We start from the raw sequence: 24,953 nt of genomic DNA, 5'->3' as shown, positions 1-24,953 counted from the left end.
ACAAATCCCAAGATCCCATAGTATGGAGCTGTGATAGTTCAAGTGGTAGTGAAGTGTTATAATGGGCAGACCATCATGTGAGAGACAGATAGGATTTGTCTTTCAAGTGATGGTATACAAAGGTAATAACAGCTAGATCAGGCATGGGCAAACTTCAGCCTTCCCTCCAGGTGTTTTTGATTGCAATTCCCACAATTGTGGGAGTTGCAGTTCAAAACACCTGGAGGGAAGGCCGAAGTTTGCCCATGCCTGGGCTAGATCTACACTGCCAGTTTCTGAATCCAGATTAGCTGCTTTGAACTGGATTATATATGAGTCTACATTGAATCCAGATTATCTGCTTTGAACTGGATTATATATAAGAGTCTACACTGCCCTGTAATCCAGTTGAAAGCAGCCAGGTTAATAACGGGGGTGGTGTACAGGGAGCACACAACTCCCATGTTGCGTCAGCTCCATTGGCTGCCAGTTAGCTACCCGAGCATAATTCAAAGTGCTGTTTTTGGCCTATAAAGCCCTAAATGGCCCCGGCCCAGTTCACCTGTCTGAACGCATCTCCCTTTCTGAACCACTGTGGAGATTAAGATCTCGGTCCTGCCACTGTCACAGGCGTGATTGGTGGTGATGAGAGACAGGGCCTTCTCAGTGATTGCCCCCTGGCTATGGAACTTCCTCCCTGATGAGATTAGATCAGCCCCCCCCCCCCTCCTGTCCTTCAGAAAGATGGTAAAGACCTGGCCCTTGGAGCAGTGCAATAAGGGCAGCAATAGGAAATTTCATCCTGCTTACTTGTACGGCTGACTTGTGATGGTTTTAAATAATGGTTTTAATGCGAAGATGGCTGATTTTAGTGTGTATGTATACAGTGTTCCCTCACTACTTCGCGGTTTACTTTTTGCGGATTCTCTGTATCGTGGTTTTTCAACAAACTCTAAAAGATTATTATAAATAATAAAAAATTACAATTTACAGCCTAAGGAAGGGAGGAAGGAGAAGCCAAAGGGAGAGAAAAGGAGCCCAAGCGGCAACAGGAGAAGGTGATTTATCAACACACAATTGGTTGATAAAGACATAAAATTGTATATAACTACTAAAATAATGTATAAATATTAAAATAAATATAGTGTCCCTACTTCGCGGATTTTCATTTATTGCGGGTGGTCCTGGAACCTAACCCAAGCAATAAGTGAGGGAACACTGTATTTATGGTTTATTTTATGTTCCAGCACTGAATGTTTGCTATACATGTTGTGCTCCGCCCTGAGTCCCCTTCGGGGTGAGAAGGGCGGAATATAAATGTTTTTAAATAAATACATGAATCCAGAACCTTGGATTATATGGCGGTGTAGACGGGGAATTAGCAAAACGACAACTCCCACAGCTCCACAGCCTGGGTCTGAACTGAAAGCGAGCTCGGCCACGCCCACCAAGGGGGCGGAGTTCCTTGCCGCCAAGATTTGGGGGAAGAAACCACGTGGTTCGTGTCGCGCGCGGTTCCCTAGCGGGCGGGTTTTGGATTGGCTGTTGCAGGGAAGCGGAAGTGGGCCTGGCGCTTGGGGGGCGGGGCTGAGCCAGAGGTTCTCCTCAGAGCCCGGCAGCGCGCGCCAAGGGATGGAGCGACGGCGTTGAGTGAGTGGCGTTTGCAGCGCGCGCCGAGCCCTTTTTCTCCCTCAGTCGGTGGCAGAAGAAGAGAAGGAGGAGGCCGCCATGGAGACCGTGCAGTTGCGCCACCCGCGGCGGTGAGAAACTGTGGAAGGCTTGAGGGAGGAAGCAGCATAGAAACGGGGGAAAGGAGGGCGGAGTTGTTGGTTGGGGCCAGCACTGAGGCAAAGGGGAAGGTCTACAGGGTGTGAGTAGCAGGCATGAGCAAACTTGGGCCCTGCAGGTGTTTTGGATTTCAACTCCCACAATTCCTAACAGCCGATAGGCTGTTAGGAATTGTGGGAGTTGAAGTCCAAAACACCTGCAGGGCCCAAGTTTGCTCATGCCTGGCACATAGTGGAATGCTTTCTATTTGATGGAGGAAGAAGATTGCTTTCTTTCTTATGGGATGCCTTTCATAGTGCCTCCTGTAAATGTATACATTCTTTAAAAATAATACATTTTATGTTTTTGCTCTCAACTTTTCAAGTCATGGTACAACATAATTAAAATATGCAGATAAAAATATAAGCCCATTTAAAATTGTAGATTAAAGTACATTAAAATCATTCATACTAATAAAATGTCCCTTTACCATTGACTGGCATGGTAGCTACTAGCTATTGTTATTTGAAGACTAAGTCAATATGTGTATATTGAAGAATACATGCCACAACACTCCATCTTAAATTACAATTTATAAATAGCTGAGTGCTTCCCTTTTTGTGGGGAGTGAGAACTAGGAACCAACATGGTGTACTAGTTCAAACAGGTCTGGAGGACCAGGGTTGGAATCCCTACTTGGCCATGAAACCCACTTGGGAGACTTAGTTTCTTTTGTAATTTTGCAACACTTTTCTACTATTGTAATCTTTAATCCTGTTAAGGGTGTTGTTGGCTCTCCACATTTGCAGGTTTCACTTTTGCAGAGGTGATTATTCATGTATTTGATTACTGTTTTCTCTAGAACAGTGGTTCCCATCCTTTGGTCCTTCAAAGGATGGGAACCACTGTTTTGGGCTTAAGCTCTCAGAAATCCAGTTGTTAGGAAGTGTGGGAGCTGAAGTCCAAAATACCTGGAGGACCAAAGGTTGGGAACTACTGCTCTAGAAACTAGGTCATCCAGTGTAACTCAGTGGCCAATTTCTAGCAGAATTTGACCGTAGAGTTGCACTGAAGAATCTAGAAAGAATACCAGGTGCTGTAGGCTATTTTTCAGAGGAAGGAACTAGTAAGACCACCTCTATATTTACTGTATTTATTTATCGTATCAGAAGTGAATTGAGGGTACAGCTGTAATGTATTTAAAAACACAAACAAAATTAGAAACTTGGCATTATACTAAATGTCCTTTGACAAGTAGCTAGCCACTTGGAGTGCCTCTGATATTGCTATAAGAAGGTCCTCCATTGTACATATGGCAGGGCTCAGACTGCATTGTAATAGGTGGTCTGTGGTTTGCTCTTCTCCACACGCACATGTTGTGGACACCACTTTGACCCCATTTCTTGAGGTTGGCTCTGCGTCTCATGGTGCCAGAACATCGTCTGTTCAGCTCCTTCCAAGTCGCCCAGTTTTCTGTGTGCCCAGGAGAGAGTCTCTCATTCATTATGAGCCATGGCTTGAGGTTCTGGGTTTTAGCCTGCCACTATTGGACTTTTGCTTGCTGAAGTGTTCCTGCGAGTATCTCTGTAGATCTGTAAACCACTTCTGAATATTCATTACTCAAGAAAACCCTATGAAATTTATGTGGTGACCTTGAAAATGCACATAAGCACACTGCAGGGTTTGCAAGCAATCCCTAGCAGGCTGTAGGATTGTTTCGATTAAAGCTTTTCCATCAGCAGAACCAGAAGTGGGACAATCCTTATGCAGCACCCTGCAAGCTCTTCAAAATCTACCCTGTACAGCTGAGATATCCTCAAGGTTTTGGAACAGTGTAAAGAGCTGCAGTGGGGAGAAGAAGAATATTACACTGAATTATCAGCTGGCTGCTAACATAACATTAATTTTGGACTATTATATTTAGAAACTCTCTTCTCATAAATCTGAATTTTTGTTGTCTTTCTGTTTAAGGACTTTAAAGAAGTTAGCTTGGATCAGAGAGAGAACACATGCAGCTTTTTGTCATATTTTTGTGTTAAATCATTCGTGTCTGAGGTCAAAATTTATATTTCTGTGAAATTATAATTTCATATACTGAACTGAAAACAATTTATAACAAGTGATTACAAACAGTATAGTTAGTGGTAGAAAATAATTATGGTTGTTGGAGAAATGCATTTTACTGTGACATTTTCTAATTTTCTTCACATGGTGGTTTTGGATGTCTGCAAGTACATATTTATACTACTTCTTTGTAATTTTTAGATGCATGGTTATAAGTGTAATTAAGTCATGACATAAAGTGAAAAAATGCAGTCCAAATGTCAGGGTGAATCCATCCATAGTAGAAAAGGAATCACTGAAACTACAGGTCCTAAGCTATCAAAACTGAAATATTTTCTGTTAGTTACCCTGGTGCATCATAGATATCTGAATGATACAGCACTCTTTGACTCGCTATTACTGGTATTCCTCAGTTGTGTCTGGACATAACACTAAATGTTTTAGCATTTCGAGACTGACTATCCTCTAGGCTTGCTTGTGGTATTGCCGCTATAAGGAAATTATAAGCTTTTCTTCTGTTTCATAATAATTTAGAATTAAGGGTTTCATTTGAACTAAACCATGGTTAATGTTAACTGTAGTACTGAAAACCATCCAAAGTTATCATCTGAGAGTAGATTACTACAACCACATTTTTTGGATTTTGGCAGCACTGCGAGATCCAGTTAAGTAAAACTGCCTATTCCACAGTTTAGTGTTTTTGTAATGATAAACCATAGTTAGGTATTAAAATTAAAACCAGCCTTGTGTTTCTTTGTGCTTTGGAGGGAAATGGATTTTGTGTGAGGGCCAGTCTTCAGTTATTTCAGTAGTCATCTGTCCTCATTCTGCAGGCTGTCAGCAAATAATCCCAGACCAACAAGAAATAAGTGGTTGAGCAGTACATTGAAGTTTCTGTTCAGTGACGATGCTATCAGAGACACACAGCTGCTTTTTTAGATGGCACATTTGCATGATATGTGCAAGAGGCTGTTTCCTTTGTGGTATACAGAACACTTTTTCTCTTATGGGTTTCAAGCATTTCAAGCTGAAAGCATTCATTTTCTCTTAACTAGACTATAATTTTGGCTGTGAACAAAGTAAAGAGAACCCTACTAAAATGATTGCTAGGGGCACTTATAACTATAGAAATTCTAGTTATATTAAAATAATCTTAATTGTTTAGCCTTTGTCTTCATTTGCTCTAGAGTTTAAGTGACTAAAATGAATAAACTTGGTAAAAAGAATTATGTTGGAAAGTCTCAGGTTATATTAATAAAACAGAAAAGCAGGTACAATATGTTCCCCATATCACAAGCACTTTTATGGAGCAGGGTTGATGTTTTTTGGAGAGTGGGCAAGTGAAATCATGGCTATCAGATCCTTGAATTAGGGGGTCATACTATATTTTAAGCAGCAAAAGGTATACACCAGTGGAGTGCTGTTTAATAAATGTGTATTTGCATATAAAATGTTTGTACAGCAAAAATAGATGTGGATGTTATTATGCAGTTACTTTAAAATTACTGTGTTCAAGTTGATCTCATGCTTGCATTTAATAACAGTCTGCCTTACCATTCCTTGTGTCATAACTTATATTTTAATTTGCAAACTTGAGGGAAGGAACCTGTCATGTAATTTAAGTTTTCAGTCACTCTGGACCCTTTTTCGCAAAAGTGCAGAATATAAATGCTTCACATAAATAAATTACTTAAAATAATTAACTTTTGTTTTGTACCTAGTAGATATGTTATCTTTATAGTTCATATTTAATGTAATGCTTTAAATATTTCTGTCAATAACTGACCAGTTTTTCTGCAAGTAATTGACTTGTCATTCTTCTAAGCTTTAACACAGAAATTGTTTTGTTATAAGATTAGTTTATAAAATATTTGACTTAGAAATACCAGTCTTTTCCATACTTTAGGCCTATTCTTGCTTCTAAAATAGGAGTTTGTATCTCAAATTAATCTTATCAGTATTCTATTTAGCTGGTAGGGAGGAGTGATCTTATCTTCTTCTTTCTCAAATAAGAACTTGTTATCTGATCTGAATACTTATTGTTGAAGTTACTTGCAGTATTTCATCATTTCCTGGGTTTCAGTTTTAGTAATGTTTCCTCATTTTAAATAAGCATTCTATGTCTCCTACATTAGTTAACTGTTGCCAAGTTGAGTGACTTGTGATGACCCAATGAATATGAGACCTCCAACTCACCCTATTATTAATAGCCCTGTTTAGGTCTTGCAGACCTTATTTATTTATTTACTGCATTTATACCCCACTCTTCTCACCCCAAAGTGGACTCAGAGCGGCTTATAAATAATCTGTACATACAGTAAGTTATATTACCAGCATAGCACAACACCAGCACTACACCACCTCACGGCAACACTACTAGTAACATTATATGTAATGTATAATATATAGTTAATACTACTAAATTATATTATTGTTAGCACCACACTATATCACATTACAACATCATATGCACATACAATATATGACATTATTATATATGACTGATTTGTACCTTCCATCTAACCAAGCACTCGATGGACAACCTAAGTACTTGATGAACCAATCTGGACACAGCATATTATTTGAGAAAACAGAAATGCTGGATCACTCTTAACAACCACCATGCGAGGCTACACAGCATTATTGTATTGCCTCATGAGTTGTGTCTTCTTATGATATGCCTCATGATATTCTCATGAAGAGCCTCCGGTGACGTAGTGGTTTAAAGCCTCATGACTTGAAGGTTGGGTTGCTGACCTGAAGGCTGCCAGGTTTGAAACTCACCCGGGGAGAGTGCAGATGAGCTCCCTCTATCAGCTCCAGCTCCATGTGGGGACATGAGAGAAGCCTCCCACAAGGATGGTAAAAACATCAAAACATCTGGGCGTTCCCTGGGCAACGTCCTTTCAGACAGCCAATTCTCTCACTCCAGAAGCGACCCAAGTTGCTCGTGACACGAAAAAAAATGATATGCCCAAACTGAAAGAGACTTTATTTAGTCATCTAACTAAAATTCAGGCCTGATTTGGCCTAAGAACCATTTATTTGTCATTTTGGCATTCCACTGTATCCAAGTCAACTACAGCCAAGTAATATGTGGAAGTGAATCTGTGTTATTGGAGCAGAGTTTAGATGAGTCTCTGGAACTTGGATTTGGAAAGTGCATCTTCTAGGGCATTCCATGAATGTAAGAGCTTTTTTAAACACTGGTAAAAGAGCTACATAGCTTTAATTCATGCACTTAATGCTTGACCTGAATGCATTTCCCAGCAGAAATTGTTGGATTTACATTTAATGAAAAGGGCTGACCAAACTATTGTGAGACTGTATGACACTATAAGAAAAACAGTTGATGGGTGATCATGTCTGTGAAATCTCCATGATATGTCTCTAATCCCCCCCTTTTTTCTGTTACAGGCAGCTAAGGAAGTTAGATGAAGACAGTTTAACAAAACAACCTGAAGAAGTGTTTGATGTATTAGAAAAACTTGGTGAAGGGTAAGTGAATGTTATGAGAAGCTATATGAGGAATGCACTAAGCAACTATGTATGGGAGCCGTTGCTTCTAGAAATCAACCAGAATCTGTGTGTTTTATAAAGCACAATATATTTATTTATGCAAGCAAAATTATCTAATAGGCTATTCTGACATTTATGAATAAAACCACTGACCTTTAAAGTTTTAGGACTATCTCAATTCATGACTCCCCTTCTAAAATGCAGCTAATGGGAAGCTTATTGCAAATCAGTCTTTCAGGAGTTAGAAGGTTAGCAGTTTGTAGTCAGGTGAAGTGACATCCCACATGAATATTTGACATTTTAGCTTTGGAAAATAGGCGTACCTTTGCTGTGACATGCATAGGAGACCAGGAACTTACATGTTTTGGACTACAGATCAGCATAAGCTACAACTAGCAAGACTAATGATCAGAGGAAGGGAGTTACAGTCTGAAACATCCAAAAGGCATTGTGTTTCTGATCCCTGCAGTTTAATGGTCTGCCTTCACAGAGTTCTGAATAATGGTCTCTGTAGGCCAACATCAATGTGTACAGAGATTAGTTATAGCAGGAGTCTCCCATTTTTTGCCTTCCCTGGGCCACATTGGAAGGAGATGATTTGTCTTAGGCCTCACACCATCATAAAACTGAAGACATGCATGTATGCAAATAACAAAAGTGTATGGTACATGGTGGCATTATCCCTAGTCCAGAATACACATTTGCATTCTTTTTCAGAATTCATTGCTCTGTTTTGTCAGTTAATTTAAATAGTTTTTCGTTTCTTCTGGCCAAACAATTTGCATTTATAATGTGAATTATGGATAATACTCTGATATAACATACTCTAATTATTCAATTCCATTCTGCTGTCGTCCACAAAGTTTGTGTCCAAGAACCACACAATCAAGTTACAAAAAAAATGCAATCCTCACAATGTTGTAAGTAAATTTACATTTTTGTGTTAGGCCACATACATACCTGTTCTGGACCACATGTGGCCCATGGGCCATTGGTTGGGCAACCCTGAGTTTTATGTTCTTTTCTCACAGACAGTATTTTTTAGGTTTTAAATATGATACATTGTTTCAAGTACCATTTATGTAAAATTTCTAGACATTTCGCAGCCACGGGAAAATAGTTTTGTGTTTCCCTAGTTCCCTGTGGTTTTATTCTTATCCTTATTCTTATCTTTTTCTCACCCCGAGTTTTAACTGAGTATTCGTGCGGCCTGCCCTGTTATATTGCTTTTTGGATTTTGTGTTGTACTGTATATGATCCTTTATTGTATTGTTGTAATTGTATTATGATATGTTGTTTTTATATTTTGTTATATTGTATTTTTCCCGGGCATGGCCCCATGTAAGCCGCTCCGAGTCCCCATTGGGGAGATGGTGGCGGGGTATAAATAAAGTTTTATTATTATTATTATTATTATTATTATTATTATTATTATTATTTTTTCTGGAAGCAAATGACAAATTTAAATATATACAGTAGTGATTTTGATTTCAAACAAACTTTATTATTGCTTCATCATGCTAATCTTGACAAATATCTTCATTACCACATAAATAATACTATTTGACATAGTTATGAAAAAGTACTTCGCAGGTATCATGTAAAATGTGTTTTAATTCATTATTGAAATGGTTTTCAGGTTTATGTTTCTGATACGACCAATGATAATAGATATATTAGCAATGCTGGTCTTATATTCATCTAAAAATCCACATAGCATAGAATTCCTGAATATGTGGTGCACTCAAATGTTTGTTTGGGGTTTTTTTTTGCCATATTGTGTTTGTTTCTTGTTACAGGTCTTATGGTAGTGTATTCAAAGCTATCCATAAAGAAACTGGCCAAGTTGTTGCAATTAAGCAAGTTCCTGTTGAGTCTGATTTGCAGGAGATAATTAAAGAAATATCCATAATGCAACAGTGTGATAGGTGAGTGCCACTGCTCAGTATTTTCACTGTCCAGAAAATCTTTTGAACTCAGAAATGCCCCAATACTTTTTCCTGAAATCCAGTTTGTAAGTGAAACATCCTACCTTTCTGCTCAGAGGAAAAAGAAGTAAGGGTATAGCTTATTTCCTCATGATCTATGTTTGCAGAAAGGAATGAAAATATTTTATTTAATCTGCTACTTCGCTGCCAAATCCTCCAAAATCTTCTCTCAATGTAATAACTTAGCAATTTTAGGAATATTATTCATAATACTAAAATATAATGTTATTACACAAAAATTAATGCATTGTGTTTTGGATTTTACTTGCAATGGCTGCTGCAATTACCATCAGCAGAACTTACAGAATGAGATGAGGAAAAATCCTTTCTTCCAAAGAAAACTTGCTTCTCACTTCCTACTAGGTTTTTGGGGGCGTTGGAACACTACTAATGCTCTCTACAAGAACCTAGCTTATGGAGTGAAGAAGTCCTTTCTTTCTCATTCTTTGTAGATGAAATGAGTAGTGGTTTCTCATCCTCCACTATCTTTGTGGAGTGTTTGTGTTGGGGGATGGTAATACTGTAAGTGAACACAAATAATGGCTTGAGTATCACATGGTCTTCCAAATAGTATACATAAAATGCTGGTGGTTGCAGTTCAACAACATCCAGAGGGTCACATAATTCCCACCCATGCTTTACTAGTATGCTGTTTGTTAGATTATTGAACAGACACTAAGGGTTAGTTAAATTAAGCTTATTTACTATATAGAATCACCCTCTGTATGTCTTTTGTTTGGGTTTCTACAACCCATGCTCATTACATGCGTGACATTAAAAAACTAAAGGAATATGGCAATGAATTTTCTTTTTCCTTGCATTAATAATGCAATGGAATTTAAATCTGTTTTCTGGTTTGCATTTGTTTAATTTTTCCTTAGTCCTCATGTAGTCAAATACTATGGCAGCTATTTTAAGAACACTGACCTCTGGATAGTCATGGAATATTGTGGTGCCGGATCTGTGTCTGATATCATTCGACTTCGAAATAAAACGGTATGTACATCAGCTTCTAAACACTCTTGCAGATGAAAGTGTTCCATGTTAATAAAATATTTTGATGTCAAATCTAAAATTAGATCCCAAGACCATCTAGTTATTAACCTGATTTTTTAGTGTCATGAGGGCTGAAACTACACAAATAGAATATTCTTTAATGCTTGGGATCACTATGAGTCTAGTAGTTAAGGCTCATTCACACAATACATGTTGTCACTGAAATGGTTTCAGCTGCTAGCCTTAAAACCTACTTAGTTGTCTCTCTTTTTTGCACAAGGCAGCACTGCATGTTCAGATGTACTTGGCAGCATGTGGTCCATGTGTATGCATAACCACTTTCTGTGGATTATGTTATGATGCAGGAGAATGTGTCAGTTGCCAGTTAGTTGTAGCTTAAATTACTGCAGTTCATAGAGTTGGCAGTAGGAGGCTTGGGAAGAAAGAAGTCTTCATTCTTCTGACTGTCTATTACCTGCTCTTGGAGCTGGAGGAAAGAAATGCAGACTGGGTGAGGATTTCCTTTCAGATTAGAGCGGTTTCCCATTGGCCTAAGTTTCATTCTTATGCCAACAAGAGGAGATGTATGAAATAAATGAGCTGTACACAATTGCTGATTGAGCTTTCAGCAGTTTATTCACCGTGTCTGCTCTAGTTAGTTTGGGTTTTTGTGTTGGATTTAAGGTGTTGTGTATTTGTTATTAGTCACCTTGAAAGCAGGATATAAATACACAGTAATACGAAGGTTTTTTGAATTGGAATATTATCTTTATGTATCAATATAATCCTTTAAAGCAGGGGGTCTCAAACATTTTCACCCACGGAGTCCTTTTTAAAGCAAAAGTTTCTCATGGAGCCCCAAGAAATGTTTCTATTGTATTATATACATAATGTACCGTATTTTTCGTTTTATAAGACGCACCCCCCCCCCCCAAAATAGAGGGAAAAAGTCAGTGTGTCTTATAAACGCAATATGACCTCTCCAGGAGGGGAGAATGTGTGTGTGTGTGAGGGGAGCTAGAGCTAGCTAGGAAGCGCATGCGTCGGGAGGAGGAGGAAAGAGCGGGGAGGCTGCAGGCGAGGGAGGGAGGGAGGCAGGGAGCTTTGTCGAGTTACTTCTTTCCTAGCTTTGCGCCCAGGAGAAGGCGAAGGAGGCTACCTTCCTTCCTTCCTGCCTTCCTTGGTTGGGGGAGAAAGGCAGCGGCGCCGGTTTGGCCACTTTGGGGAAGAGTCCCCCAAGCCCTCTGTCCAGACGCAAACGCCACTTGGCCCCCAGTGCCCGAAAATCCCCCTTTTTGTTTCCCCGAACAGGACTCTCAAAAATGTATGTTCAGGCAGACTGACAGGCGAGGTCAAGAAACAGCTATTGTACTTAATGTTTCTTCCTCCCACTTTCGTCTCATGGCTGCACCCGGCCAAGAGAAAATGAGGAGAGGGAGGGAGGGAGAAAGGAAAGAAAGGAAGAAAACACGCGCCTCGCCTCCTCGGAGTAGCCAAACGGGGGTCTCTCTCTCTCTCTCTCTCTCTCACCACAGAGACCCCACCGACATACACAGCAGGAGAGGGCCCTGCCTTTCAGGAGGCGAGGGCGGCAGCGCCTTTGGAGCCCAAGGGGATGCCATTGCCTGCCCACAGGAAACGCGCCTCAAACTTTGCGCTCTTCCTCTTCAACTCGAGGGAGGGAGCGCTGCGCATCTCCAGGGACTTCAAGACCCCGCTTTTCTGTGGCTCCTCTATTTGGAAAAGGCTCAGGCGCCTGGTGTGGCTGCTTTGCCCCGAGTTCCCCAAAAGTCTGAGGCAACAAGAGGGGGATCTGGAACTTGTTTGCGAGGCGTTGAGTCTCTTCTTGGACTGCGCCCCCGACCCAACGTGCTTTTGCGCGCAGATCCCTGGCGCTGCCCCCTGTAGGTCTGCCAAAGTGCTTCCTTCCTGCCTTTATTTCTCACAGAAAGGTATTTCAAGGTGTGTGTTTTAAGTGTAGGTGATCGTCGTGAATTTTAAAACAAGCAAACAGTGCCAAAGTGGTAGCAGAGGGATCCATCTTTTAAAAACCAACCAAGTAATATCCAAACAACAACCACAAGCTCTAATCTGACTACATCTTCCCCAAGCTTTTTTTGATCAGGGACCACTCTCCAGCATTACTACCAAAAGGGTTACAACTCAGTTTTTTGTCAACTTTAGATTTGGTTTGGTTATTTGGGGTGCTGATTCAGAGAATTGCATTGGCTAGATGACATCAGCTCTTGTTTCTGATACAGAACATATGCCATCCAATAGTTCCCGTCTGCTCACCCACCATATTTGTATTAAACCATATTCAATAATCTAGAGCTGATGTGGTCTATCCAATGCCATTTTCTGAATCAGCACCTCAAATAACCCAAGGAACAAATCTAAAAAACACACCAAGGGGCCCCTGCTTCTAGGCACCACATGGTACGGAGGAAGAGAAGCAGCAATCAGAAGACTTGTTGGGCCTTTCATGGGTAGTCAGCCTCCCTCCTGTGTAAGGGTGTAGTAACAGTGAGGCCATGGACCACAAGTTGGGAACCACTGGACTAGATGTACAAAATATGAAGGGGGTGGGAGATGGAAGGATATTGATAGCACTCCTAAGTCTGCAGTTTTGGGAAAGTTTTTTAAAAGGTTGAAGTTAATGCAGAGTTGGACTAGTTTGTGCATGCAGATCTCCACTTAAACATTAGGAAGAACTTCCTGCCAGTAAGAGCTGTTCAGAATCTCTTTTGGAGGTTTTTAATCAGGCTGGATGGCTCTTTGTCAGAGGTCCTTTGATCATGTATTTCTGCATAGCAGAATGGGGTTGTCCTGGATGGCTCTTGGAGTCTCTTCCAATGCTGTGGTTCTATAAACACATCAAAAATTACAGGGATAGAAGAGGAGGATTCCTCCCCTTTTGTAAGTATTAAAACAAACTTGCTAACAGCTTCTCAGTTTTGCCCTCAGACCTCTTACAAGAGAAGCTCTGCTGAATCAGACTAAAGGCCTCTCGAATGCAGCATTCTGTTCCTACAGCAGTCAACCGGATGTCTCTGTGGAGCTCACAATCAGGGTGCAGGAGCACCATCTTGGGAACCATCTACACTGCCATATAAAATCCAGATTACCTGCTTTGATTTGGATTATATAGCAGTGTAGGGTCCAACTGGATTATCTCAGTCCAAATTGCTATATAATTCAGTTCAATTTTATATAGTTGTGAGAAAGGGACCATAAACTCAGATAATCCAGTTCAAAGCGTCCGCATTATTTTTCCCCATTTTCCTCCTCTGAAAACTAGGTGCGTCTTATCATCAGGTGCGTCTTATAAAGCGAAAAATACGGTATATATATCTGGCATGGACAAACTTTTGGGCACAGGGGCCCAAAAGTTTTAAAATTTGACATATGAGCTGGGCTAGTGGCAGATGACTAGAGAATACTTGTGTGAACTAATTGAAAAAACCATGAATAAATTACTATGCATGTGGTACAGTTCTTGTGTGTAGTGCAAAAAAAATTGAAAGAAATAACAATACAATATTTAAAATGAAGAACAATTTTAGCCAACAGCATTTTAGTGGAAGACTTTAGTCCAATAATACAGTCCAACCCCTTAATGCCATGCAGAAAAAGCATAATCAAAACACCCCCAACAGATGGTTACTCAGCCTATGTAGTAGTAGTAGTAGTAATAATAATAATAGTCTGCATTGCTTCCCCTTGAAGAAGTAGAAGTGAGGGGAGGCCAGGCTTCTTTTGAGGGTCAGGATGCTCTGAGGTAGACATTTTTGACAGGGTTGTTTATTATCCCATTATTGGGAGCCTTGGGTTGAATGCCTGCTTAATGGCTGCACGAGTGCATTGGGGATGGGGGGCTGATTTGCAGGCATGTACTGAAGATCCACAGAGATGCTTTGTGTCCCAAATAGTTTCTGAAAAGGACCTTTCTCCCAAGGGGTGTGTTTGGTCCTTGTTATGTGCAGTCAACATCTCGCTGGCGTTTGGTTCCAAAATGAATCTTCCTTAGTCCATTTTTTTTGGGGGGGAGGGGGTCCCAGAAGGAAGGAAGGGGCTAAACTGAGGGGTGTCTTTTGCTGGGCACCACTGTCAACTTGCCTCCGCCTCCTTCAGTTAAGGTTCTAATGTATCAATATTGTTACATTTAAAAGTTGGTAGATGTGTACTATTTATGATTAACTTAGATCCTGTTGTTACATAGTCCTCTGTCTGGGCTACTGGAGCAATATTGTGTAATGATACTTCACCTATATTAAGTGACATTTGGAATAGAGAGATTAGTTACAAACGGGTGGGACACTAGGAAATGAGAGAAATCTTCCCATAGAAGGGGAAATTCACTCCTGTAAGGGTTATCATGGGAAAAGGGTGCCTCAACTGAAACTTTGCCATCTCTTTGCTATCCAAAACTGAAAATATATTTATTTTTGGAAGAAGTTACACTTTTAACATGTACCTGTTCCAACTTCAATACAAATTCAACTTAAGACCAGACCCACAGAACCTATCTTGTTCATAACTTGGAGACTGCCAGTAGTGTTTTGTGTAGTTCAATATTTGGAGGATATCTCTACACATAGTTTAGATTTCCTTTGAATCTTGAAGAAAGAGACTGGAGACTATTGTAGGTTCCAGGTTGCTGTGGGTTACTTGTGCTGCTTTTACTTTATAATCTACTAGCTGTGCCCGGCCACGCGTTGCTGTGGCGAAGAATGGTGGTATGGGAAATAAAGTATTGAGGAATTGGTGGTAGTGAAGGTAAAGGATAAACGTTTTCCCCTGACGTTAAGTCCAGTCATGTCTGATTCTGGGGGTTGGTGCTCATCTCCATTTCTAAGCCAAAGAGCCGGCGTTGTCCGTAGACTCCTCCAAGGTCATGTGGGATGACTGCATGGAGCAGCGTTACCTTCCCACCGGAGCAGTACCTATTGATGCACTCACATTTACATGTTTTTGAACTTCTGGGTTGGCAGTAGCTGGGGCTAACAGTGGGGGCTCTCTCCGCTCCCCCAATTCAAACCTGCGGCCTTTCGGTCCAGAAGTTCAGCAGCTCAGCGCTTTAACATGCTGTGCCATCAGGGGACATTATTTCCTAAAGGTTGTGAATATACAATATTTCTGATTGGTTTTTTTTTGTCTGTTGGAGGCAAGTATGAATGCTGCAATTAGGAAAAATGATTAGGATGTAATGGCCTTGCAGATTTAAAGCCTAGCTGTTTCTTCCCTGAGTGATTTTTTTGTTGGGAGGTGTTAGCTGGCCCTGATTGTTTCCTGTCTGGAATTACCTTGTTTTCAGAGTGGTGTTGTTTGCGATATTTTATATGCTTCTACTGTCTGTGGCCCTGAGAAAACAGAGGATTGGCCAGACTTTGATGATGGGAATCCTTTGTTGGGAGGTGTTAGCTGGCCCTGATTGTTTTCTGTGTGGAATTCCCCTATTTTCAGAGTGTTGTTCTTTATTTAGTGTTCTGATTTTAGAGATTGTATTGTTCTGTTTTATTATACCACATTAATTTTTATATATTCTGATTTTAGTGTTTTTGAATACTTGGAGCCAGATTGTATTCATTTTCACGGTTGACCGCAACACAATAATAATAATAATAATAATAATAATAATAATAATAGTAAGGATAGTAATGATAGTAATGATAGTAATAATAATGACTTTGGTAATACATAGTGCTTCACTGCCTTCTCAGCTTCCTTTCTGGAAGAATCCTTTCTTGGGAGGTGTTAGCTGGCCCTGATTGTTTCCTTTGTGGAATTTCCAATTTCCTTGCTTTATTTACTTTCTTTATTTCTTTATTTCTTTATTACTATCCTGGTTTTAGAGATTATATTATTCTGCATTATTCTATCCTAGAAATTATTTCATATCAAAGTAGAATCTCACTTATCCAACATTCGATTATACAATGTTCTGGATTATCCAACACAGTCTGCCTTTTCATAATCAATGTTTTTGTAGTCAGTGTTTCAAATTCATTGTGATATTTTACTGATAAATTTGTAAATACAGTACAGTAGAGTCTCACTTATCCAACATAAGTGGGCTGGCAAAATGTTGGATAACCGAATATGTTGGATAATAAGGAGGCATTAAGGAAAAGCCTATTAAATATCAAATTAGGTTATGATTTTACAAATGAAACACCAAAACATCATGTTAGACAACAAATTTGGCAGAAAAAGTAGTTCAATACGCAGTAATGCTATGTAGTAATTACTGTATTTATGAATTTAGCAATATATCATGATATATTGAAAACATTGACTACAAAAATGCGTTGGATAATCCAGAACGTTGGATAAGCGAGTGTTGGATAAGTGAGACTCTACTGTAATTACTACATAGCATTACTGCGCGTGGAACTACCTTTTCTGTCAAATTTGTTGTATAATATGATGTTTTGATGCTTAATTTGTATAACGATTACCTAATTTAATGTTTATTCAGCTTTTCCTGAATCCCTTCTTATTATCCAATATATTTACTTATCCTGCCGGCCTGTTTATGTTGGATAAGTGAGAGTCTACTGTATATTGATCATCTTATATTATCTGCTTAGAACTGGATTATATGAGGCCCCTTCTTCACAGTTGTATAAAATGCACACTGAAGTGGATTATATGGAAGTGTGGAGTCAAGATAATCCAGTGCAAAGCAGATAATATAAGATTATAAATGGGTTATATAGCTGTGTGGAAGGGCCTTGAGTCTACACTGCCATATAATCCAGTGCAAATTAGATAATCTGTGGAAGAAGACTCAGTGAGGCCTAAATTTGCCTGTCCCCTAACTGAAACCTGGCTGTCCCTTGGCTGGTTGCTAGGCAACGAAGTGGGCAGAGATTAGCTAGCCCTCTAAACTGGCAGCAATTGGATAAAAACAATTATTGCTCTCCCTCTAATTAGGACTTTATTTTTCTTTTCTTTTTGTTGTATCAACCTAGAGGCGTGGATGATGGGTTGTGTTGTCAAATTTCGAGGTTGGGGGGCCTGTAGTTTTGTTGTTTTGTCCACTGCCCTGATGCCATCACTCTTTTATATATATAGATATATATAAAAGAGTGATGGAATCACGGCAGCGGACAAAACAACAAAACTAAACACCCCACAATCCCGAAAATTGACAGCACAACCCCTCATCCATGCCTCTAGGTTGATACAACAAAAAGAAAAGAAAAACAAAGTCCTAATTAGAGGGAGAGGAATAATTGTTTTTATCCAATTGTTGCCAGTTAGAAGGCTAAGCTCCGCCCACTTGGTCTCCTAGCAACCTATTCAGCCCAGGGGACAGGCAGAGTTAGGCCTCACTTAGGCCTGTAAAATACAGATTATCAGATTTGAACTGGATTATATGGCAGTGTAGACTCAAGGCCCTTCCACACAGCTATATAACCCATTTATAATCTTATATTATCTACTTTGAACTGCATTATCTTGACTCCACACTGCCGTATAATCCACTTCAGTGTGCATTTTATACGGCTGTGTAGAAGGGACCTCATATAACCCAGTTCTAAGCAGATAATATAAGATTATAAATATAAAGTAGAGTCTCACTTATCCAACATAAACAGGCCGGCAGAAGGTTGGATAAGTGAATATGTTGGATAATAAGAAGGGATTCAACTACCACCCATTCCTCAATACTTTATTTCCCATACCACCATACTTCGCCACAGCAACGCGTAGCTGGGCATAGCGAGTACAGTAATATTTTAATGTCTTCTCAAGTGTCAGTTAATACGATAAGGAAAAACACATAGTATAATGTACACATTGCATCTTCTGATCTTAATTATTTTGTTCAGTACTGCATAGATTAATTGTAGTCAGTTTTAGTGTACCATTTATTGTACAGTACCATTAATTGTATTTTGTTTATTTAATTTATATACTGCTCTTCTCCCCCAGGGAGACCCATAGTTGTAACAGTGTCCATATAAGAGGGAGTTTGCATACATTTTAAATAACAATAATGCTTTTATTTATTACCCTGAAGTAGAACAGTGTTTATACACAGCTAGTTCTGAGTATCTGCTAAAGTATTTTTTTGTTCAGTTGATGGAAGATGAAATTGCTACAATTATACAATCAACACTCAAAGGACTGGAATATTTGCATTTCATGAGGAAAATACACCGTGACATCAAAGCTGGCAACATATTACTCAATACCGAAGGACATGCTAAACTTGCAGATTTTGGGGTAGCAGGCCAACTCACAGTGAGTAAAAATTGTCTCTGTACACATATTTTAATATAAGATTATCTTGGATTGAATACATATTTTGATACATGCTGCTGGAGTAATAGGTCTAATATAAATGTGAAATATTCCAAAATCCAACACTTCTTTGTCACCAGCCATCCACTTCCAGCTTTGAGGAAAAGAGGCTCATCCGGATATGGGCAACCTTCAGCACTCCAGGTGTTTTGGATTTCAACTCCCAGAAATCCCAGCCAGCTGACCGGCTGTTATGAATTGTGGGAGTTGAAGCCCAAAACACCTGGAGGGCCGAAGTATGCCCATTCCTGAGCTAGTCACATCCAGTGCCTGAGTTTTTCCTCCAGGAAAAGAGAAAGAGAAGAAGAGGAAATGGGGGAGGACTCTGCTTGCCTAAAGCCTGTCTAAAAAGAAGACATCCCGTACATTTTTGTATTTTCTTTCTGTCTGGCCAATGATGATGCCTGATGCGGCGGTCATCCTGAAATTGACTGCAAGTATGCAGCAGCCACATTGGTCTCTCCCCCCGGTATTTGGCCTAGAAAGAATGGAAAAGGCTTACAGTAGTGGGCTAGGGAGGGAGGATTTCCCCTTGTTTTCTGGCTATTTTGCTAAAAGGCAGAAAATGTGCTGAGAGCTAGGAAAACGTCTGGGAGATTTTTTTTTTAACAGGCCTTGTCTAAGCAGGTTCTGGCAGTGGGGGAACAGGAGCTCCTAGCAGGTGGGGTCTTGCCACGCATTTGACATGTGACGATCCTCTATCTCCCCCTCCCCCAATTCTTCTCTACATGCAAATACCGTATTCCAAAATCCTCCCAAAATTCAAAATCTTAATAATTTTGGCATCTCAATAAGGGAGACTCACCCTGTACACCTTGGTTCATGATCGTGAGGATGCACCAACTGGTATGAAACAGCTCTGGGAAAGTTGATTTTCTGTCTGTGAGCTTTCATAACATTTGAAGTCAATCCATTTTAAATTTAGAATGCTTGTTTAATACACATGGTGTTTTTGAAGTACGGCACAGTTTTTGTCTAAATTTCTTGGGAAGGTTTTCGTTTGTTCTCACTTAATTTCTTTGATTTTACTAGCTTTCTTAAAATTTCTTGTTTCTTTGTGTCAGGATACCATGGCAAAAAGAAACACTGTGATAGGGACTCCATTTTGGATGGCACCAGAAGTGATCCAAGAAATCGGATACAATTGTCTAGCAGACATCTGGTCACTTGGGATTACAGCCATTGAAATGGCTGAGGGAAAGCCACCATATGCTGATATTCACCCAATGAGGGTAAGGACTAAATAATCAATCTGGTTTGTTATTTAATAGCTGTGTAATGCACTGGTGGAGTAGGGAGCCAATTCTCATGGTAGTGTGTTGTTATAAGCTGGACAAGTAGGATTGGCAAGTATAAATGTAATATGTATTACCAACATGCATGAAGAAACACATATTGTACCCAGTCAGATATTCTATTGGACGATTTTCCACTATTACCACAGTTACTCAGATTGCATCATAATTGCACCGAAGTTAAATGTTTTTCGGAAGACAGTTTTTACTGAAATGTGGAAGTGAAAAGCAGTACATACCTGAAATGATACAGTATATTTGTGATAAGCAATAACTTCATTGGTGAACTTTGAGGTGAGGAATTCTAGCGGAAAATACTTATCCATCAGGGTTTCAGATTTAGCCTTATCTTATTATTTTACAAACAATCTCAGGAGAGAAATGGTTCTTAAAAGGTTTTACAGATGTCTTTAGTGTGATTTCCCTCTTTTGTTCTTATAAGATGAGAAGAGAGTAGAAAAACTATTGTTGTTTGCAGGCAATTTTCATGATTCCAACAAATCCACCTCCAACATTCCGAAAACCAGAACTTTGGTCAGATGAATTCACAGATTTTGTAAAACAGTGTCTTGTGAAGTGTCCAGAACAAAGAGCCACTGCAACACAATTGCTTCAGGTCAGTATCTTGCTATGCTGAAATGTAAATAATATTAGAAGGTTTTTCTTCCTCTGCTTGGCAGAGCAACCAACAAACACACAACTTTCCTAATGTTACACTTTGGATTCTGATTCTTGTTTTCTTGGCAGTAATATTTTGCTTCTTCACTGTCTGGTTGATTAGTCTTTTAATTAAAAAACTAAACATTTACTTCAATACTTGAAATATTTTTTTTAATTTGACTTGTCTGGAAAACTTGAATTGGTGGGTAAGAATGATTGAAACCAAAAGCAGAGAGAAATCCTCCTCTTTCAAATATTTCTGTGATTGGGATAGAGACTTTTGAGAGTAACTGCTCACATACTGTGAACAAATAGAGGATCTAATGATAGTGACTCTCTGGGGAAGCCTTGTGAGAGTACTCAGTCTTATGTGGCATCTGTACGGGTGTATGACTAAATAATTTTTGCTTTTTGTCTAGGCATGATAAAAGCAGAAAACTATAGTTATGTGAATAGACACTATATGGGAACCTATTCTATTGTAACCTATCTTTTCACTTAGAACATTCTTAATGCTTAGTATTCCATTATTTAATATATCACCTGTTTGCTTGTATAGTTTCTTTCTTGAGAGTTTTTTACTGTAGTGAAATAAAAAAATAGCTAGGGATTCTTTTAAAATCCCTAGTTTTGTAGCTAAGAATTGGGGGTAAATTTTCCCACACTTCTGTGTGTATCTCTGTGTTTTTAAAATCTGCAGTTGCATTCTGCATTTGTTCCCAAGTAGTCTTTTTTCTCTTACATCGGTACAATGACAGTAATAACCCAGACAAAGACAAGTTGTTCCCATGTATGTTCAATCAGAAGTAAGTTCCAGTTATTGAGACTCACTTGCCAAAGAAGCATGCAAAAGATTGTAACTAGCATATCCATTGGAGTCTCAGCTAGTCAGATATATTGAAACTATAAACATTGATGCTGATAAAGCCCTGGCATAGTCCACACCATGCATAATTGCATTTTACCTCTATAAAAAATTGGATATAGATTGCTTGGCAGTAGAAGCTTTTAGTGTGTCCTGGGCTAGTTACATTATTTTAACCTAATGGGTCAGAACTACATTTGCCTTACAAATTACATGGCTTGGATAGGACTTAGAATAGAGTTGTATTAATTTTCTACCAGCACTACTTGCTCAGTCAACAAAATTAACAGGATTACTGTAATTCTGTGCTTAGATCTTTTGTTCTGCTGCCATACCTTAATTCAAAGTTCTTACATTTCAATTTGTGTCTTTTAGCATCCGTTTGTGAAAAGTGCCAAAGGTGTTTACATCCTGAGAGATCTGATTAATGACGCAATGGATATTAAATTGAAAATTCAGGAAGCGCAACAACGTGAACTGTATCATGATGATGAAGAAAATTCAGTGCGTATTAAAACACTGTGCTTCCGGTCCTAATTGACTGTTTGTAATCCCACCATTCCCTGCTGATTATAGAAAATAGTGGAGCTCCCGGTGGTGCAGTGGGTTAAACCCTTGTGCCGACAGGACTGCTGGCCGATAGTTTGGCAGTTCGAATCTAGGGAAAGCAGGTGAGCTTCCTCTATCAGCTCCAGCTTCCAATCTTAATGACTGTTTGTAATTCTACCATTCCCTGATTATTATAGAAAATAGTGTAGCCCCTGGTGGTGCAGTGGGTTAAACCTTTGCGCCAACAGGACTGCTGACTGATAGTTCAGCAGTTTGAATCTAGGGAGAGCGGGTGAGCTTCTTCTGTCAGCTCCAGCTTCCTATGCGGGAACATGAGAGAAGCCTCCCACAAGGATGGTAAAAATACCAAACATCTGGCCATTTGACGCAACATTGGGCAACATTCTTGCAATGTTCTTGCAGACATCCAATTCTCTCAGACCAGAAGCGACTTGCAGTTTTTCAAGTTGCTCCTGACACGAAAAAAAGAAACAAGAAAATAGTTAGAAGAACAAACTCCTTCAAGCATGTGACATATACCTTTAAATTTCAGTTCAGTTTGTGTTACTGGCAGACTGTTTATTATTACTGATTACCTGGTTATTATGCCTAACCAGATTTCCCAGCCTCAAAGTAAAGATGATACTTTTGAGTGAACTTAATACTATAGTTTTCTTGCTAATCTTTCTATTCTTCTGCTTCTCAATTTAGCTTAGCAACATATAAAATCCTTTTGTCAAATATTACGTAAGTTCAAGATGTAAAATAGTTTCAGTTTTCTGTGGTGCCTTCCTTTGTCTCTAACAATCTCTATTTTAGAAGGAAGTCTAAAATATATATTGCAAGAAAATCAGACTTCACGTTTGATTATTTTTTTATCTTTTCTAACATTTATCTCATCTACTGAATGTTTTTTGTTTTATTGATGCATTTTTTCCAACGCCCTGAGTCCCTTCGGGTGAGAAGGGCGGGATAGAAATGATGGCAATAAATAAAATTTTTGGTAAAGTATTAACCTCCCTAGCGTAGAAAGGATGAACTACTCATTTTATGATCAAATTGAAGATTTAATTCTCTAGAGCCACTCATCCATCATTTGGATGTCCCTTTGAAAATAAAAGATGGCAAATCAAGTAATTGTTGGTTGGCTGGGACCAAATTTGTAAACTGACATTTTCCTTTTAATTGATATTGGAGAGCCCCTTGGGCTTTGCTTGGATCAAGTGATTCAGAGGTATAACATGTTAATATCTGTACGCAGGAAGAAGATGAGCCTGATTCTAGAACCATGGTACGAGCAAGGGGACAGGAGACTGGTACAATCAGAGCTTCTTGTGGAATGAGTGATGGTATCAATACCATGATAGAATATACTGACACCTTAGAGTCACAACTGGGAACAATGGTGATAAATACAGAAGATGAGGAAGATGAGGGAACAATGAAGAGTAAGTACTTCATCTTTAGTTATGTACAATGTTGAATAATATGCTGATTGTGTATAATATGGTTGGAGGTTCTATACTGGCTCCCCATTTCTGGAGAAAGTGAAAAGTGGACAGAAATACTCTTCTTTTCCTATTGGTCTTTTGTCTATATATCATTCATTTATTTTCCCTTCATTTATTATATCTCTTACTTGACTAGTTACTAGAGTAGGGCTCGGTATTTGTTTCATATGTTTCATTTGTGCTTTTGTACCATACCGTTCATTTGTATTGCACGGTATGGCAAACCCCTCCCCACACGGATGAAGCAGTGAAATGAAAGTGAAAGCAGCACAAAACCGTTTGCTGCTGTTTATTCCACTTGTCGCTCCCTGAGGAGCCCTGTGAGCTCATTGCTGCTTATCCCTCTTAGCTGCTGGGTGGTTCTGCTGCTGCTCTGCCTACCATCCTTTTTGCCTCAGTGCCTGCCTTGCAGCCTGCTTATTCTTTAAGCTCAGGTCTCATCTGCAGATAGAGAGGGAGACCTCTCAGAATCAGTGGTACCTTAAGTCCTGTCTTCAAGCTCACGTCTCCTCTGCAGATCGAGAGGGAAACTCTCAGAATCAGTGCTGCCATTGGCCCTGTTTCAGAATCATTGGTATCCTAAGCCCTTAGGTTAGAGGGTAAGGAGCCTCCAGATGGCGTAGTGGACTAAGTGACTTTGCTGTGGAGTTCCCCAGGGTGCTATTCTTTCGCCCCTGTTATTTAACATCTATGTCCGACCACTTGCTGGACTAGTGCGGAGCTTTGGCATAGAATGCTACCAGTATGCAGATGATACCCAGCTACTCTTGCGTCTCGAACCTGGGACAACCACGATTCCTGAGAACTTTAATCTGTGTTTGGAAGTAGTGATGAGTTGGCTGCGAGCGAGTAGACTAAAAGTGAATCCCGCAAAAACTGAGATACTTTGGCCCGGACAGCCACCAGAGTTAATCCAGTCACTGCCTGATCTCGATGGGGAAGTTCTGGTTCCGTCTGCTACTGTTAAAAGCCTTGGGGTTGTGTTGGACTCATTGCTGACAATGGAGGCCCAGATCACTGCCATAATAAGCAGGCCTTTTTTCATCTTCGCCAGGCAAGGAAATTGGCATCCTACTTTTCGACAAAAACATTGGCAACGGTAATCCATGCAACAGTCACCACTAGGTTGGATTATTGTAACGCTTTATATGCCGGCCTTCCAAAGACAAAATATCGGATCTCTTACAAGATACTGATCCTGAAATTTAAAGCTCAAAATGGCCAAGGACCATTATATCTTAGGGACCGCCTCATTCCTTTTTTCCATCAGTGGTCACCTCGATCCTCCCAGGAAAATCTATACATACTGGGCCCTAGGGAGGTACAACTGGAAGCTACAAGGCGTAGAACCTTTTTGACCTATGCTCCAATTCTGAGGAACTCATTGCCTCCATATGTTAGAGCAATGTCGGAGTTGCGACCTTTTGTAAAAGCACTCAAGACT

At 39.7% G+C, this 24,953-nt stretch overlaps 2 protein-coding genes across 3 annotated transcripts in view; one reads left to right on the top strand and one right to left on the bottom strand.

Moving 5' to 3' along the window:
* The window catches only part of stk4 (serine/threonine kinase 4), a 93,753-nt gene that overhangs the window by 6,330 nt on the left and 62,470 nt on the right, over positions 1-24,953 (top strand). The window contains exons 1-9 of one of the 2 annotated variants that reach the window (XM_003220601.4): positions 1,563-1,739; positions 7,228-7,308; positions 9,129-9,257; positions 10,199-10,313; positions 18,405-18,569; positions 19,694-19,861; positions 20,403-20,540; positions 21,825-21,953; positions 23,260-23,446. In XM_003220601.4, coding sequence (XP_003220649.1) covers positions 1,708-1,739; positions 7,228-7,308; positions 9,129-9,257; positions 10,199-10,313; positions 18,405-18,569; positions 19,694-19,861; positions 20,403-20,540; positions 21,825-21,953; positions 23,260-23,446 — 1,144 coding nt within the window. In that variant the 5' untranslated portion in view covers positions 1,563-1,707. Of the gene's footprint in view, positions 1-1,562; positions 1,740-7,227; positions 7,309-9,128; positions 9,258-10,198; positions 10,314-18,404; positions 18,570-19,693; positions 19,862-20,402; positions 20,541-21,824; positions 21,954-23,259; positions 23,447-24,953 lie in introns of those variants that run through there. The other variant, XM_062978885.1, reaches the window with a different exon arrangement.
* Positions 17,981-24,953, bottom strand: part of kcns1 (potassium voltage-gated channel modifier subfamily S member 1) — a 133,923-nt gene continuing 126,950 nt past the window's right edge. Inside the window, exon 5 of the mRNA XM_062978884.1 lies at positions 17,981-22,471. Coding sequence (XP_062834954.1) covers positions 22,319-22,471 — 153 coding nt within the window. The 3' untranslated portion in view covers positions 17,981-22,318. The remainder of the gene's footprint in view (positions 22,472-24,953) is intronic.

Source organism: Anolis carolinensis, chromosome 4, assembly GCF_035594765.1.
Source record: "Anolis carolinensis isolate JA03-04 chromosome 4, rAnoCar3.1.pri, whole genome shotgun sequence".
Classification (NCBI taxonomy): Eukaryota; Metazoa; Chordata; class Lepidosauria; order Squamata; family Dactyloidae; genus Anolis; species Anolis carolinensis.
The sequence above is the reverse complement of the archived record's forward strand: the minus strand, read 5'-3'. Positions and strand labels throughout refer to the sequence as shown.